At 43.6% G+C, this 17578-nt stretch overlaps 1 protein-coding gene across 1 annotated transcript in view; it reads right to left on the bottom strand.

Annotated features, from left to right (window-relative positions):
* Positions 1–17578, bottom strand: part of LOC124613093 (RNA-binding protein Raly-like) — a 1050615-nt gene that overhangs the window by 96851 nt on the left and 936186 nt on the right. The window contains exon 8 of the mRNA XM_047141685.1: positions 10123–10343. Within this exon, the coding sequence (XP_046997641.1) occupies positions 10123–10343 (221 nt within the window). The remainder of the gene's footprint in view (positions 1–10122; positions 10344–17578) is intronic.

A 17578-nucleotide genomic window follows, 5' to 3' on the forward strand; every position in this document is an offset into this window, starting at 1 on the left:
GAGTTGAGACTGGGCAGCAAGGTAGTTTTCATTTAAATTTCGCGCAAGAAAGAAGTAACCGTTTTGTACTCATACCACAAATAGTGGGGTTTACAATTTCCGGGCAACCCGGAATGTGATATTGGTGCAGATGGATAGTGGTAACTGAAAGAGTTTGATGAGTTACTACCTGAGTACAGCGATGTTCTTATGGAGAGGGCGGGTATGACTAATAGAATTAAATATAAAGTACAAGGAACGGATCAGGAGCTGGTCTAATACAGGCTGTATTGACTGCCTCCTCCTGAAAGTAAGGAAAAATTCTATGCTAGTTGTTACAACAAGGAGTAATTCTTCCATCTACCTCAGGTAATGCTTCACCCGCCTGGGGCAGGGGAGGAGGGGCGGGGGGTGAGGGGGGGGGGATTAAAGCAGTAGCTGATTATGGACAGTTAAATTAAGAAGGTTTTACAGAAAGTACTGCTTTCTGATTTGCATATCTGCTCTGGTTGGTGTAAGGTGGCCAAGTACTTTCCTGTGATAGATTTAAACTAGGCGCATTACCAGATACACTTTATTGAAGACCGCAAGGCACCTAGAGCGTTTTGTACAGATTGGAATCCTTATGCGTTTCAAACGGTGATCTTCGGTTTGGTAACATGAACGACTGTGCTTTCAGAATTGCTAGATTCTTTATTACATGATTAAAAATTTTAATATGTGTTTCTACACTTAAATTGTATTTCGGTACATAGTGCTACGTTAGAAGAACGTTGGGATCTTGTACGACAATACAGCCTTTAAGGGAAGTGAATCTTATTGTGAAATCATCAGAAGTTACTTTAAATCATTCCCGCGTTGCATTCTTGGAGAATATCATATGAGAGAAGGGGGTACAGATTGATCAAGAAAGAAGGTGTGCTATTTATAAGTTTCCTTCATCAAAAACTGTTCAATGTGCATCTAAGTTTTCTGGAATGATCAGTCTCTTCAGAAAGTTCGTTCCTAACTTTGCACAGTTAGCGGCAGCCCTTAAATTTATTTGGAAGGATTCGTTACAAGCTACTTCTGAAGGACTGAAATATGCGTTTTTGTATGTCCATCCTTTTGGCAAGAGGTCTTTGAGACGACGGCCGTTTACTATTGTGACAAAATAAAACACCTACAGTCGTCCTTATGATTTGATTTGATTTTGTTGCAACCAGTTTGTGTGGAAACTTATGGGACCTAACTGCTAAGGTCATCAGACCCTAAACTTACACACTACTTAACCTAAATTATCCTAAGGAGAAACACAAACACCCATGCCCGAGGGACGATCGAACCTCCGCCGGGACCAGCCGCACATTCCGTGACTGCAGCGCCCAGACCACTCGGCTAATCCCGCGCGGCGCAACCAGTTTCAAGGCTTCAGTGCGCTATCTTAAGGCTGTTGTGAAGAGGTGCGGCAACCCGTACCGCACCAACAACAGCGTGGAGACGGCGCATTGAAGCCTTGAAAGTGGTTGCAACAAAATAAAATCAAATCATAAGGAGGGCTGAAGGTGTTTTATTTTGTCACAAATGAAATATGCGTAGCTGAACGCACTAGTGTTAAGGGGCTCCGGAAAAGCTCAAAATCATGAAAAGTTCAATTTTTACTTTTTTGCGTTTTCTGAATCTGCAGACTATTACCTTTTAATAGATATATAATTTATTCAATTCCGAAGACTACAACTATTTTTAATTTTTTTTTGAAATGTGTTCTACATGGGCGTGACCCACTATGGCGCTGTTAAACTGCTGTCAAATGGTGTTATTATTAACGTCCGTGTTCATCAGGTACATTTTAGTGATGTGAGATAAAGTATGTGTTGTGGCTAACCTGTGATGGTTCAATATATATCGCTGGTGTGATTGTCGATCGTTTCATGTTTATTTACTCTGTTGTTATCTCGAAAATATTCGTAATTAATTCTGTTTCTTGAGTCTCTGTTTTGTTGAAGTATAATAATGAGTAAAAGTAAAATTAGAAATCCTCTGAAGGCTTTTAAGAAAAGGAGAAATGTTGGAAAGCCAAACGTATCTGTTAGTACTGTAAACAATAAAGACGATAACCAAGTGAGTGAACCTAACCTCTCAAGTACACCTGCCCATAGCAGTCAAAGTGGGAAAGAAAATACTTCACAGAAGAAGCTTGGTTCAATGAGTGAAAACTATGAATGTTTTATGGGCGAATCGGATGTGAATGAAATATTTGATATGTCGGTTCTCAAAGGAATTTTTTCAAACTGTGTAAGATGTATTCATTGTAGTGAAGTTGGTCTGGAACTCTCCATAATAAAGCACGTAGGACTTGCTAGTGAAATACAACTGAAATGTGATAAGTGTTCATACATGACCACCTTTTGGAACAGTGTTGCAGTAACTGCAACTGAAAAAAATGGTAGCAAAATCTACGAACACAATAACGAGCGATGCTTGCTTTAGACAAGGAACGCCTTCGGGCTGCAGACAGGACTGTAAAGAGTCTAGAAATACAAGCAAGAGTAAACAGGAGGAGGAACAAGAGGAAGCTGGAGGAGGAGTTTGCAGAGGATGAAGATAATCCATCCTATGGTCCTGGAATGCACTAAAAAGTTAATCCAATCTTTGTCGCCCGATTCCCAAAACTTTTATTTTCTCATACTAATTACATGTTTTCTAAGGATCTTCCAAACATATTTGTTTCAAACTCTCAGTAAATGTTACACAGTACCTTCTGCATAATTTAACGCAGCCTTTCTCCAAAAAACTGTATATTTTTGAATATATAAAAAAATTGCAAAAAAATGTTGTGAATTTTCATTACAATTGAAAAAAAATCATCTTTAATGACTGAACTAAAATTTTGTAAAATCCCTGTGTTAAGTTGTAGCCCATATTCCCATAAATAATCTGTAAAAAGTTCAACTTCCTACCTCAAATACTTTGTGAGGAAAGATGTAATTTATAAGCGTTATTTTAACATTGCAAGTATAGGGCGTTCCGGAGCCCCTTAACTGTGGCTGATTTTGAAAAGTTGTTTGTGCGTCAGACTGACGCGTCCGTGACCGGGGTGAAGGCCGTCCTTTTGGAAGGAGAGAATGGTGATCGTAAGCCAGTACCATAAGTGACCAGGCCAACGGTGCAATTGGAAACTTGTTATTCAGTTCATGAATCAGAATCACGAGTGGTATTTGCTACAGGAAAGTTTCGTTTCTATCTAGAGAACCAGAAACTGAATTGGGTGTTGGTATAACATCCGGACAGAGTAAGAGGGAGAGAACAGACACAGAGCGAGACAGAGACAGGCTGTCAGTAAGAAGTGAAGTACTAGAAGAACCTGTGGCCACTGCGCCTCTTCGATACTAGCCGTCCGTCTGTAATTCGACCACCATGAATAATGAACACTGCAGGTGGTCATCCACTACTTTACGTAAGCAAATGACGCGTTAACCTTCCGAATCTTCAAAAGACGTTGTGAGGATTGAAAGCTTGAGTATAGATGTTATACCACACCAGTACGAAGTGTTAATGTCGAACACATAACTGAACTGTATTGCAGACGTGTTCTGTACAAGTGTAACCTAGCTACTAAGAATTAGTGCTCTAGGTCTAATTATAATTAAAACTGCTAGTAATACTAGCTGATGCGAAATTTGGATCTTATTTACTAATACTCCTCGTTAATGTTAAGACCAGGGAGAGACGCTACTAGAACTGTCAGGAGCCTTACCGGTCATAAACAGAACGTACGTATTAAGAAGTCAGCTTAATTCTTTTTGTACAGGTTAAAGCTAAAGACGAAACGTACATGTACATAAAAAATTTGAATTGTGCTTAACCTTGTTCACAACAAAAGGCCTTATTGAACATTCTGCAGCATAGTAACCGCAGATGCATTTATTTTAAGCTCATCTGTTCAAATATCACGTGTATTTTTTTTAAAAAAAAGGTCTGCCTGCTTAGCTGAGTGGTGACGTGCTCGCCTACTATGAAAGCGGGCCCGGGTTCGATTTCCGGCCGGGTTGGAGATTTTCTCTTCTCGGGGAGTGGGCATTGTGTTGTCCCCATCATCCTTTCATCGTCCAGAATGAGATTTTCACTCTGCAGCGGAGTGTCCGCTGATATGAAACTTCCTGGCAGATCAAAACTGTGTGCCGGACCGAGACTCCTTTCTTTCAGGAGTGCTAGTTCTGTAAGGTTCGCAGGAGAGCTTCTGTAAAGTTTGGAAGGTAGGAAACGAGGTACTGGCAGAAGTAAAGCTGTGAGGGCGGGGCGTGAGTCGTGCTTAGGTAGCTCAATTAGCAGAGCATTTGCCCGCGAAAGGCAAAGATCCCGAGTTCGAGTCTCGGTCCGGCACACAGTTTTGATCTGCCAGGAAGTTTCATATCAGCGCACACTCCGCTGCAGAGTGAAATTCTCATTCTGGAAATATCCCCCAGACTGTGGCTAAGCCATGTCTCCGCAATATCCTTTCTTTCAGGAGTGCTAGTTCTGCAAAGGTTCGCAGGAGAGCTTCTGTAAAGTTTGGAAGGTAGGAGACGAGCTACTGGCAGAGGTAAAGCTGTGAGGACGGGGCATGAGTTGTGCTTGGGTAGCTCAGGTGGCAGAGCACTTGACCGCAAAAGGCAAAGGTCCCGAGTTCGAGTCTCGGTCCGGCATACAGTTTTGATCTGCCAGAAGTTTCATCCTTTCATCGTCATCACCTGCGTGCAAGTCGACCAGTGTGACGTCGATTGAAATAAGTCTTCCACTTGGCGGCCGAACTTCCCCGTTTGCGGCCTCCCGGCCAACGATGCCATACGCTCATTTGAATCAGTGGTGAACAAATCAGAGTAATACATGATTAACTATGGAAACGTTTTCATATTTGTGTAGATGGCTAGTTTAAGGTGCACGCACGACTTGAAGTGAGCTAAAGTAATTTCTCATGCACTTTGCGTGGTCAAATATTAGTGCCACTTTTAAGATATCAAATTAAATTCCGTAAAAGTTACTAGGACTAACAGTAATGTTGTAAAGCACGATGTAACTGATTAGCAATGTTGTATCTATGTCGGGCTGATATTGTCAAATACAGTGTTCAACAGTATTTTTTTGACAACCAGTAATCATACAGTATGTTCCACTTTCCAAAATCCGTGTCACTTCCCAACTCAATACTCACTGTCCGATGGTGCACTTTAGAGCATAAACGTGTTCATAATGTCGCATGAAGACTCGTGTATAGTTTCAAAAGGATGCCAGTTCACAGTAGACGTTGATAAATGCCAGTAGTCAATAACAGTACCATGTGAAATGCGTATTTAACTGCGAGAGTACCTGCTGCTCTCAGCCACTCTCTAGGTAGACAACAAACCGGTGCTTAACCTCCTAGCGCCCAATGTTGCGAACTCGCGTCATACAAAAGCGACCCTGTTAAATGGTAGATTGTTTTGGAGCACCATTGACGGTACGTGCAGATTCTGCACAAAGCTAGTTCCTGTACCGTTTCTGGTACTAATTGAGCGACTTGCTGTTCACGTGTTTGTTCAAGACACACAAACGGTAAGTTCTCGTCACTGATCGAAATATTATAGCTATATGCAGAGATATTTTAAGTTCTGAAAGTATTTGTTTGTTCTGTCGTATCTGCAACGTGACATAAATCACGTTTTGATGTAATAATCAAGTTCCACTTGCAAGTCATTTCGAAAATACTGTTTGTATAAAACATACAACATGAAGCGTTTGTGTACCGTTGGGGACTCTTGCAACAGGTGAAATTAAGTGAGGTGAAAGCAAGTATTTCCGTTGATTCGTAGCATCAGGACACTTCAGTGTCCAGTTCTGTTTATTATTTACGTATGTCTGCGTAATTTCAAGATTCCAATAACTTATATCAACACCCGACTCCTGTCTTGTTTTGACCGATTACGTTTCACTCTTACTGCGACGTGGAAATTATAATGAACTGCTAATATTCTGAAGTTACTATTTTGTTAGCAACGGATCCCCAAGGTTTCACGTTTCACGAAATGCAAGTCATTTCAAAGCTCGCTTGTGTCTTGGCAGAGAGGGGCTGCGACAGTTCCTAAACGCAACAAAATAAACAAAATAATCTACTAGAAATAAAATACAGAAAGGCAGCGGCACTCTGCGAGCAGGGAAAAGACATGGCAAAAAAGAGGGGTAGGCCGTCAGCAGAACTGCTATGGAAGAAGCATCGAGTGCAGCAGACCAGGTGCCAGGTAAGTCTACCTGAACAGATCCATCACGTCACTGGCGTCAAGTTGCAGACGCAGGACAAATACAAACAGACCAAATTATAAAGGAGAGACAGTATTCATGTGTATCAGGTGTAAGTCTAAACAAGAGCATAAGGTGTTACCGAGTAATCCTCTAATAAGGATATATTGTATTATACTGTACGTTTGTCACATTGCATTTTTAATCATGTAAATCCTACAAAGGTTTCATCAAGATGTTAAATTAAAATCATTAACTAAGTGGAGTGTAGTACGTCTTCAATTCGTCAAATGCCTGTTGTTGCAAATAGCGGCACACCCAATTATTTCTTACAGATATAACATATCTTAGATTTGACCTTATGCCCACTATAACACTTTTTTACTGGTTAAAAAAATATGACTTTTTATGTTTTCTTTGAAGCTGAAATTTATTCAGGTATTGTAGACCACGGCTTGCAAAACGCCATTCTATGCTGTCCTGTAGGAATCGATGCTCGGACTGGCTTGGCACAACTTTGTGCGTATCGGATTTGCTCGGTCCTTCACGGTATAGCACGAGATATCATGTAGCAGTGGGAAACGAGATTTCCTTCCAGCATTTGGTGTGGCTAATTTTGATCAGCACTGTTTTCTGGCTGGTCCCGGCGGAGGTTCGAGTCCTCCATAGGGCATGGGTGTGTGTGTTTGTCCTTAGGATAATTTAGGTTATGTAGTGTGTAAGCTTAGGGACTGATGACCTTAGCAGTTAAGTCCCATAAGATTTCACATACATTTGAGCATTTGAACACACACTATTTTCTTCAGTTCAGCAGAATCGCGATGTAAGCGCCATTTATCCTTCATTGTTCGTGACATAAAGGAAGTGGCTGTTTGTGCCTAAAGAGGGAGGTCATTGCAGTCCTTTAAAAATGAATGAGAGTCACACAGAAGGATGAGAACTTTCAGTACCCGTTATGTACTCGCCTAATCGAGAGGTACTGCAAATTACCTATGAAAAGGCATTACAACACCATGCAGAGAGAATTTAAAGATTTTGTTGTCATTGAAACAGCTAAAAATTATAATTATCGGCAGACAATTTGTACGGCACTCAATCTTCTGTGCGTGAGAGAGTACTTCGTGTTGGGTTTATAAGTATGGATCACGCATTAAAGAAAACACGAATTCTGAACAATCCACTGTAGCTTTGAAAGAGTTACAGGAATAGCTTTGTAAATGTTTGAGGACACTGCCAATATTACATTTCTTTTTGAGCTGTTTTATAGACAGTTCGCCTTTTCAGGTAGAAGTACCCCTGTGCATCTACGGACAGAACTGGGCTATCTTCAATGTAATCCTCAAGGCAGATTCTTTTACGGTAAAATCGTCCATGCGTTCTACGTTGTCTTTCTTGGGAAGAAGTTCCACGTCTCCGTAATGAGGCTGCAAACGTGATATCAATGTTTCGATCAACATATGTTTCTGAAAGGCTTTTTTCGACTATGAAACTGAGTAACACCTTAAAACCTAGGCCATACCGTCGACGTTCGAAAATGCTATCTAGTGCTTCACGTGTTCCTCTCTCTCTCCACACTAACTGGCGGCCAGAAACAATTTCCACAGTAAAGCCGAATTCGTCGGAGAACATTGTTGCCAACTCCAACCAAAATGCTCGCTTCACCAGCGAATTCTTTCCCAACTATTGCGTGATTGCAGTCGGATACACTTAACAAGCTTCCGATCATACAAGCGAAACGCAAACTGACCGTGGTGCAGAAACGCTTACCGGAAGCGGTTGTAAGGTCTGCAACAATCTACGTATCAGTTCATTTTCGCCACTTCGAATACTTATTGAGTGTAGTATTTCCACCTTCAGTAGCTCTTATTAATTGCAAGATGACATTCCCATGGCCACACTATTAGCGGCATAGAGCTGTTTAACTGCTCGTCCACGATCTCGCAAGCACTGAAGTGATATCTTACAGAAATGGTGGCATAACACTTAGACTGTCGTACTAATGGGTTCCATAACAATCTTCTTCAAACACTGTACTGTGTGAACTGTCAAATGCATACAGATAATTCGTGCAGTGGCTTCACTACATTTAACACGTCGTGCCAACTCCGTTTCCTTGTACTATCATCCGTCAGGTGTTCCATACCAATTGTTGCTAGTTCCATAGTATCAGTTGTTCTTTAGAAGCAGTGTGTGAAACAAAGCTGTAGGTGATGCTTTGCATTTTACCCCCTTCCGCTGCCTCCACTGAGACGGCGTGGCGTGGAAGAGGGGGAAGTGTGCACTTGGGCGCCACAGATTCGCTCGCGTGCACAAGCCCTGCACGTGAGTCATGTTCTTTGCCATCCCCGTACTAGAAGCTTAAGACACTTCGATATACCTCCCGGTGAGACCTCTCGCCTTTTAAAACTTGCATGATAGGTGAGAACACAGTTCGCCTACATCTACATCTACGTCTACATTCACACTCCGCAAGCCACGCAACTGTGTGTGGCGGAGGGCACTTTACGTGCCACTGTCATTACCTCCCTTTCCTGTTATAGTCGCGTATGGTTCGTGGGAAGAACGACTGCTGGAGAGCCTCCGTGCGAGCTCGAATCTCTCTAATTTTACATTCGTGACCTCCTCGGGAGGTATAAATAGGGGGAAGCAATGTATCCGATACCCCATCCAGAAACGCACCCTCTCGAAACCTGGACAGTAAGCTACACCGCTATGCAGAGCGGCTCTCTTGCAGAGTCTGCCACTTGATTTTGCTAAACATCTCCGTAACGCTATCACGCTTACCAAATGACCCTGTGACGAAACCCGCCGCTCTTCTTTGGATCTTCTCTATCTCCTCTGTCAACCCGACCTGGTACGGATCCCACACTGATGAGCAATACTCAAGTATAGGTCGAACGAATGTTTTGTAAGCCACCTCCTTTGTTGATGGACTACATATTCTAAGGACTCTCCCAATGAATCTCAACCTGGCACCCGCCTTACCAACAATTAATTTTATATGATCATTTCACTTCTAATCGTTCCGTATTCATACTTCCAGATATTTTACAGAAGTAACTGCTACCAGTGTTTGTTCCGCTATCATATAATCATACAATAAAGGATCCTTCTTTCTATGTATTCGCAATACATTACATTTGTCTACGTTAAGGGTCAGTTGCCACTCCCTGCACCAAGTGCCTATCCGGTGCAGATCTTCCTGCATTTCACTGCAATTTTCTAATGCTGTAACTTCTCTGTATTCTACAGCATCATTTGCGAAAAGCCGCATGGAACTTCCGACGATATTTACTAGGTCATTTATATATATTGTGAAAAGCAATGGTCCCATAATACTGCACTGTGGCACGCCAGAGGTTACTTGAACGTCTGTAGACGTCCCTCCATTGAGAACAACATGTTGTGTTCTGTTAGCTAAAAACTCTTCAGTCCAGCCACACAGTAGGTCTGATATTTCGTAGTCAGGCGACAGCGCGGAACTGTATCGAACGCCTTCCTGGAAGTCAAGGAAAATGGTTTCTACCTGGGAGCCTGTATCTAACATTTTCTGGGTCTCATGAATAAATAAAGCGAGTTGGGTGTCACACGATTGCTGTTTCGGGAATCCATGTCGATTCCTACAGAGCAGATTAAGGGTTTCCAGAAATGACACGATACGCGAGCTAAAAACATGTTCTAAAATTCTACAACAGATCGGTGTCAGAGATATAGGCCTTAGTTTTGCGCATCTGCTCGACGACCCTTCATGAAAAGTGGAACTTCCTGTGCTCTTTTCCAATCATTTGGAAGCTCCCGTTCCTCTAGAGACTTGCGGTACACGGCTGTTGGAAGGGGGCAAGTTCTTTCGCGTACTCTGTGTAGAATCGAATTCGTATCTGTCTACCGGACAGCACAGCGTCGGCAGCTTACCTGGTGCTCCTCCTTGACGGGGCTGGCAGAGGCGGCGGCGGCAGGGGTGGCGGGGGTGGCGCCAGCCGGGGCGCCGTTGAGGGCGGCTCTGGGCGCGCCCAGCTGGTAGATGTTGAGCATGTGCGCCGCCTGCACGTGCACCATCAGGTCCCACGCGCTGGGGAACACGTCCTTGCACTGCGCGCACAGCAGACCCACCGTGCCGTCCTCGCCAGGCGACTCTGCGAAACGCCGGCAGTCTGAGCACCTCTCACCCTGGTCTGCACTGTGCGCTAATCGCTGACGCCCTCACTCGTTAGATATTTTTAGCTACTGACTACAGTTAACTCGCCCCTTGACCTCACAGTTATGAGTCTACCTCTTTCTCTCTCTCTCTGTCTGTCTGTCTGTCTGTCTGTCTCTCTCTCTCTCTCTCTCTTTCTCTATCTCACTCTCTCTGTCTCTCTCTACTTCCATGTTACCCTCAGTCTCACTCCCTTCTTCTGTTACTTTTAAAACGTCTGTGACTACGCCATTCGCCGGCCGGTGTAGCCGAGCGTTTCTAGGCGCTTCAGTCTGGAACCGCGCGACCGCTACGGTCGCAGCTTCGAATCCTGCCTCGGGTATGGATGTGTGTGATGTCCCTAGGTTAGTTAGGTTTAAGTAGTTCTAAGTTCTAGGGGAATGATGACCTCAGATGTTAAGTCCCATAGTGCTCAGAGCCATTTGAACCATTTTTGAACTACGCCATTCCTCCACGACGAAGAAGAACGAATATACAGGGTGACAATTATTGAACAATATTAAATAGAATCGTCATAAGTTCTGCACGGTTTGCGTTAGGACATTCAAATTGCACGATAGGCCGCGGGGCATGGTGGGAATTGACATCTTGGATATTCGGGAATCCAGCCGGATGTTCGCGTCGTTCTCGCACGATATTTCAACAGCGTGCCTCGTTGTCTTCTTCAGGTAGCATCTGAAGAAGACAGCGAGGCACGCTGTTGAAATATCGTGCGAGAACGACGCGAACATCCGGCTGGATTCCCGAATATCCAAGATGTCAACAGATCGCCGGGAAAGCATGAAGGATTACATGGTGGGAATTACTATGCACATTCATTTGGATGGGTTCGTCAGTAAGCAAATTTGGTGCATTTTTTTTTGGGGGGGGGGGGGGGGTGGAGAACCCGCATTATCCAAGCAAGAAGTCTCTTCACCCTCAACGCGTAAATGTGTGGCGCGCAATGTCTGGTCACGCAACTATCGGTGCGATACTCCTTGATGGCACGTTGACTACCGACCAATACATGGAGGCTTTCGAAGATGATTTCATCACCATTATCCAAAGTGACGCTGATTTCGAGAAGAAGTGCTTCATCTAAGGCGAAACTCGATCTCATCGAACCAGGAGAATGTCTGATGTCCTGGAAGAGCCCATAGGCCATTGGCACCGGCCTCGATTGGCCGCCATATTCTCCGGTTCTGAGCATATGCGTCTCGTCTTTCTCGGGCTATGTTCAAGACAAGGTGTACAGCAATCACACCAAAACTATTTCTTGGATGAAAACAGCCATTCAAGAGATCATCGACGGCATCGATGTTCCGTCACTTCAGCGGGTCAGGCGAAATTTCGCTATTTGTCTGCCCCACATCATCGACAATGATTGCAGGCATATCGAACATGTCATAATCTAAATGGGAACATCTCTAGTGATGTTTACATGTTGAATAAAGCGTGTGCACGACGTAGTTTGTAACTAATTTACGTTTCTGTCATATAGCACATATATTTTTTTTTTAAATGGACTTGTAGTCCGGGGTGATATGATACAATGCAGCATCACCGGTCTATTGCGGTCTAACTGTGTTGGTGAGGCAGTAGGTTTCCACAGGGCAGTGACTGCGTCACTGCAATTCACTTTGAAGGTGTGGCGGTGGGACTTGTGGTCCCGTACCACCCTCTGACGGTGGTAGTACTACATGGGTCAGGCAGCAAAATTTTGCCCAACACGGGCGAGCACATATATAAGGATTTAGAAGCTTATAACTAGGGGAAAGATAGATACCGCCTGCGGGAGAAGAGAAGCAGCTTCATAATATCAAGAGCTCAGATGAAAGACCATTCCTAAGCAAATAAGGGAAAGCTGACAGGTGGAAGTGGTACATAGAAGGTCTGTATAAGGAAGATGTAGTTTGAGGGCAATGTTGTAGAATAGGATGTAGATAAAGATGAAGTGGGAGATATGATACTATGAGAAGAATTTGGCATACCGCTGAAAGAGCAAAGTCGAGACAAGGCTTTGGGAGTAGACGACATTCCGTCACAACTATTGATAGTCTTGGGAGAGCCACCCGCCACAAAACTCCACTATCCTATGTGCAAGATTTATGAGGTAGGTGAAATACCCTCAGACATCAAGAAGTGTGTAATAATTGCAATTCGAAAGAAAGCAGTTGTTGACAGGTGTGAAAATTATCGAACTATCAGTTTACTAATTCATGGTTGCAAAATACTAATACGAATTCTTTACAGAAGAATGGAAAAACTCACACGAGCCGACATCATGGAAGATCAGTTTGAATTTCCGAGAATTGCAGGAACACGGGGGGCAATACTGACAATTCTAGCCCTATGACTTATCCTAGAAGATAGGTTAAGGAAAGGAAAACCTTCGTTAGCAGAATTTGTAGAATTAGAGAAAGTAGTCATGCAGAGACGGGGAGATTTTCTCAGAGTAGACTAACGATGGGAGACCACAACAGCACTAACAAAGACAAGTGTTTTCTAGCAAGGTCCACCGGAGGACTTTCTTCGAGGTTGGAACGCAACAGAGAGGTGCCTGGGAAATTGTATTTGTTAGGGTGGATCGTAAGTCGTGTTGGATTACACGGCTGAAGTTTCTCATGGCCTAAATAAACTGGATTTTTATTTTTCACAGTCAGTACCGAGCATGCACTGAAGTGACAAACGACAAGAGTGAGTGGTATGCACACACACAGGAAGCAGTAGTATCGCGTACACAAGGTATAAAAGGGCAGTGCATAGGCGGAGCTGTCATTTGTGCTCAGGTGATTCATGTGTAGCGGTTTCCGATGTGATTATGGCCGCTCGGCGGGAATGTACAGACACTGAATGCGGAATGGTATTTGGAGTTAGACACATCGGATTTTTCATTTCGGAAAACGTCAGGGAATTCGATTTTCTGAGATTCACCGTGTCAATAGTGAGCCGAGGATACAAAATTTCAGGCATTAACTCTCACCACAGATAGCGCATGGCCTGCACATAGCGAATGAGAGCAGCAGCCTTTGCGTAGAGTTGTTAGTGCTAATAGACAAGCAACCCTTCGAGAAATAACAGCAGAAACGAATGTTAGACGTTCGACTAACGTATCTGTTAGGGTAGTGCGGCGAAATTTGGCGTTAATGGGGTATGGCAGCAGACTACCGACGCAAATGCCTTTCCTAACAGCGCGACATAGCCTGCAGCGCATTTTCTGTGCTCGAGACCATATCCGTTATACGATAGACGATTACGAAACCCTTGCCTGGTCAAATGATTCCCGACTTCAGGTAGTAAGAGCTGATGGTGGGGTTCGAGTGTGGCGTAGACCTCCCGAAGCCATGGACCCAAGTTGTCAACGAGGCACTGTGCAAGCTGGTGTTGGCTCCATATGGAATTCACAGGGTCTTTTGGTCCAACTGAACCGAACATTGGCTGGAAATGGTTACGATCGGCTACTTAGGAACCATTTTCACCCACTCCTGGACTTCATGTACGCAAATAATGATGGCATTTATATGGACGACAATGCGCCATGTCAGCGGCCCACAGTTCTTCGCAGTTGGTTTGAAGAACGTTCGAGTTCATAATTTGGTCACCCAGGTCTCGCGAGATAAATCAAATCAAAAATGCCTCTGAGCACTATGGGACTCAACTGCTGAGGTCACCAGTCCCCTAGAACTTAGAACTACTTAAACCTAACTAACCTAAGGACATCACACACATCCATGCCCGAGGCAGGATTCGAACCTGCGACCGTAGCGGTCTCGCGGCTCCAGACTGGAGCGCCTAGAACGGCACGGCCACTCCGGCCGGCCCCCGAGATAAATCCGATCGAAAATCTGTTGGACACAGTTGAGAGGTCAGTTCGTGCACAAAATCGTGAACCAGCAACACGTTCGCAACTATGGACGGCTGTAGAAGCAGCATAGCTCAGTGTTTCTGTAGCGGACTTTGAACGATTTGTTAAGTCCACGCCACGTCGGGCTGCTGCACTAAACAGGGCAGAAGGTTCGACACGATATTACGAGGTATCCCATGACTTCTATCACCTGAGTGGATGACTCGTGTTTAATTCCATAGTTTAATTGTTTTTGGTGTCCATGAATTCTTGCACTGAAGTTCACGCACTGAAACACTGAGATAGCTAGCAAGAAGGCTCATAAGAGAAATAATGATGTTGTGCAATGCAAGGAATCTGTTATTATACAGTGCAATTGATAACTGACGAATACGTAGCAAATGTTATCGAAAATTCAAAGGCGGAGAAGCGAGGACGAGTAAACCAGTCTTCGGTGAGATCAAGGAGGGGTTATAGGGAGCGAGAGACGGAACAAACATAGCTGAGGAGGTAAGTGGATAGACTTTTTTGAGAAGTTCACGGCCCGAATCGAATTGTTCTCAGGCACAAAGTTTTAATCTTACATGTTGTTTCGTCATGCAGAACTTTGAGGTTTTACCAGTGTAACCGAGTACCTCTCCCTTTACTTCATAAAGTTGGTTGGTCTAAGAGCAAAGCTTGCCTCGGTATTTTGTGAAATGCACTGATACACATTATAAAGATGTTTGTTAGTCGGAACATGCTATTCAGGTGGCACCAGCAATAAAATTAAGAGAAATTTCACATGGTTGACTTGTTGTAGCGAATGAAAATTCATAAAAATTTCTTTCGGCGAGGCGAATTAAGTTTATTTGTGCATAAAATGAATAAAAGGATTGTATTTACCTAGGAGTTTTGAAACGTTTTAAAAATGTTTACGTACGTTTAAAATCATACAATCAGAAACTGCCGTGCCACTTACGAACTGACTGGTATTTTTGCAGGCAGACGCTTTAAATATACAATATTGCTTTAAGCCGCAGGAGAAATTGACTTTCGAAACTATGTTGCGTTTCGCTGGAATAGCCTTATCTGAATACGAAACTTTACCACACCGGTGTGCCAAGATGAAGGACGAAAGCAGCTTTCGCATGATCTGACACTCCCAGATAATGCAGCTCGGTGAAACCTGGACCATGCACGGGAACAACGGCTGCAGTATAGTAATCAAGGTAAGTTAAAGAAATGCGCAGTGATACGAAGAAATGTGACACTTTTCCGCCGGCCGCTGTGGCCGAGCGGTTCTAGGCGTTTCAGTCCGGAACCGCGCTGCTGCTACGGTCGCAGGTTCGAATCCTGCCTTGGGCATGAATGTGTGTGATGTTCTTTGGTTAGTTTTAAGTAGTTCCTAGTCTAGGGGACTGATGACCTTAGATGTTAAGTCCCATAGTGCTTAGAGCCATCTGAACTATTTTTGACATTTTCTCGGGGGCAATAATTACACTCCAGTCACCGTGACTCATGATGGTCCCCTGGACATTACAAAAGACAGGACACGGTCCTTAATAAGTTATGTTATCACCACGGACAGCATGCATGCTGTCTTGCTGACCACAGGGATGGCAAGGTATTGTTATGGTAACGTCTTCCATTCACCCGCCGGAGCGGCTGAAAACATCTGAATGCTTGTTGGTGCCTTTGCACGCGCTAGAAATGCATCTGCCACACAGAGGTGAGGGGCTGTTGGAACGAGAGGATATTCGGCGAATATCTGGGACTCGGAACCCATCGAGCACCTGTGGTAAGGGTTGGGGTGATGTATTCCAGTACGTTGTCATGCACGAAGGACCATCCAGCAGCTGTCAACTGCCCTGCTGGAAGGATGGATCACCCTTCCACAAGAACTCCTTAGTAACCTCGTAGTGCGCCGTGATGATCACACATCCTGTTCCGAACTATGTTCCGTCTTGGGAACCATCGTAAATGCGGTGACTTCAGTGAAATTATTTTCTTTGAATAAAAGCATCATCTCTGTTCGTCTCATTGCTCATTTCTTCCAGTTACATTTTGTACTATACACTAACAGTTATTTCTACGTATGGTCCGAGTTTACTCGAGCTGTGTTACTTGGTAGTGACAGATCATGTGGATGTCACTTCGTCCTTATGTTTTCACACTAGTATTCATCGCTCCACATACTGAAATCAGCGTTGGATAAATCGACATAACAACTGACCAGAGCTATGGCTCTTAAACTACGATTTGATTCTAAGGCATAAACCATTCTTGTAATAATCTTTTGATATCTATTATTTATTTATTATAGCTACGTCAGCCATATTTCAGTACAAATGTTTTGATGACTTCTTCGGACAATCGCAGTTATACCAACTAATTCAAATTTTTTGCATTTTGACAACACATTTGTACTTATTTCTCGTAATGTAACAAATCATGTCGACGCGTGCATACATGGAACGTCTGCTTTCTGGAAGACCTACATATTGTTTTCCTTGATTCCCATTTTCTAAACGAACGTTCAAGAACTGAGTACAGTGTTTTGGGACACATTGTATAACAAAGCACTACAACAAATATGTGAGGAAGGCCCCGTTAAAAGAGCTACGGTGCGTGGTCCACGCTGCTTTGTCTACCTGGTCAAATAACACGTTGTTTACGGTGTAAACAGTATACAACTGTTCTCTGACAGCGGATTCCCCAACCGGTGCGCGACGCTTGGTAACGTCAAACGAGCCCGAAGTATAAAAATTCATCAGAGTTTCAGTGGAGTGGGCGGGCACACAAACGCGCGCGCACACACACACACACACACACACACACACACACACACACACACACACACACACACAAACACAAAAACACACACACCCACACACGCACAGACGCACTGCCGTTATGCAGTACAGTGTTTCACAAGGCTCGGAGATTCTGTAATATACAGCGTAAAAGTATCAGTGAAACATCGAAAAGTATGGAATGAACCCTAAAAACATTACTCGACATGAACAATTTACGATAAAAGTATCGTCGACATTGCTGTGAAACTTTACGGCAGGCGGTATTTTAATGATTTATTTGTATTGTGGAGCAGAAGTAGTTAAAATGAGCGATAAAAACTAATATTTAGTTAAACGAGAAGTATGTTATCATCTTTAAGCTACTGTGTTTAATATCTGAATCATGCATGTGCGTCGTGGTGACATATGTGAGAAGTGATTTATTCCATTTATTAGTGCTATATCTTGCTCGTTAGCTAATAACACGCATTAAAATGTGAAATAAATGTGTAAGGTAGAGTTTCAATGTGTATAATTGTGCGATCGAATATTATCTGTGTAATAATAACCAAG

The sequence above is a fragment of the Schistocerca americana genome, chromosome 4 (genome assembly GCF_021461395.2).
Source record: "Schistocerca americana isolate TAMUIC-IGC-003095 chromosome 4, iqSchAmer2.1, whole genome shotgun sequence".
Lineage (NCBI taxonomy): Eukaryota > Metazoa > Arthropoda > Insecta > Orthoptera > Acrididae > Schistocerca > Schistocerca americana.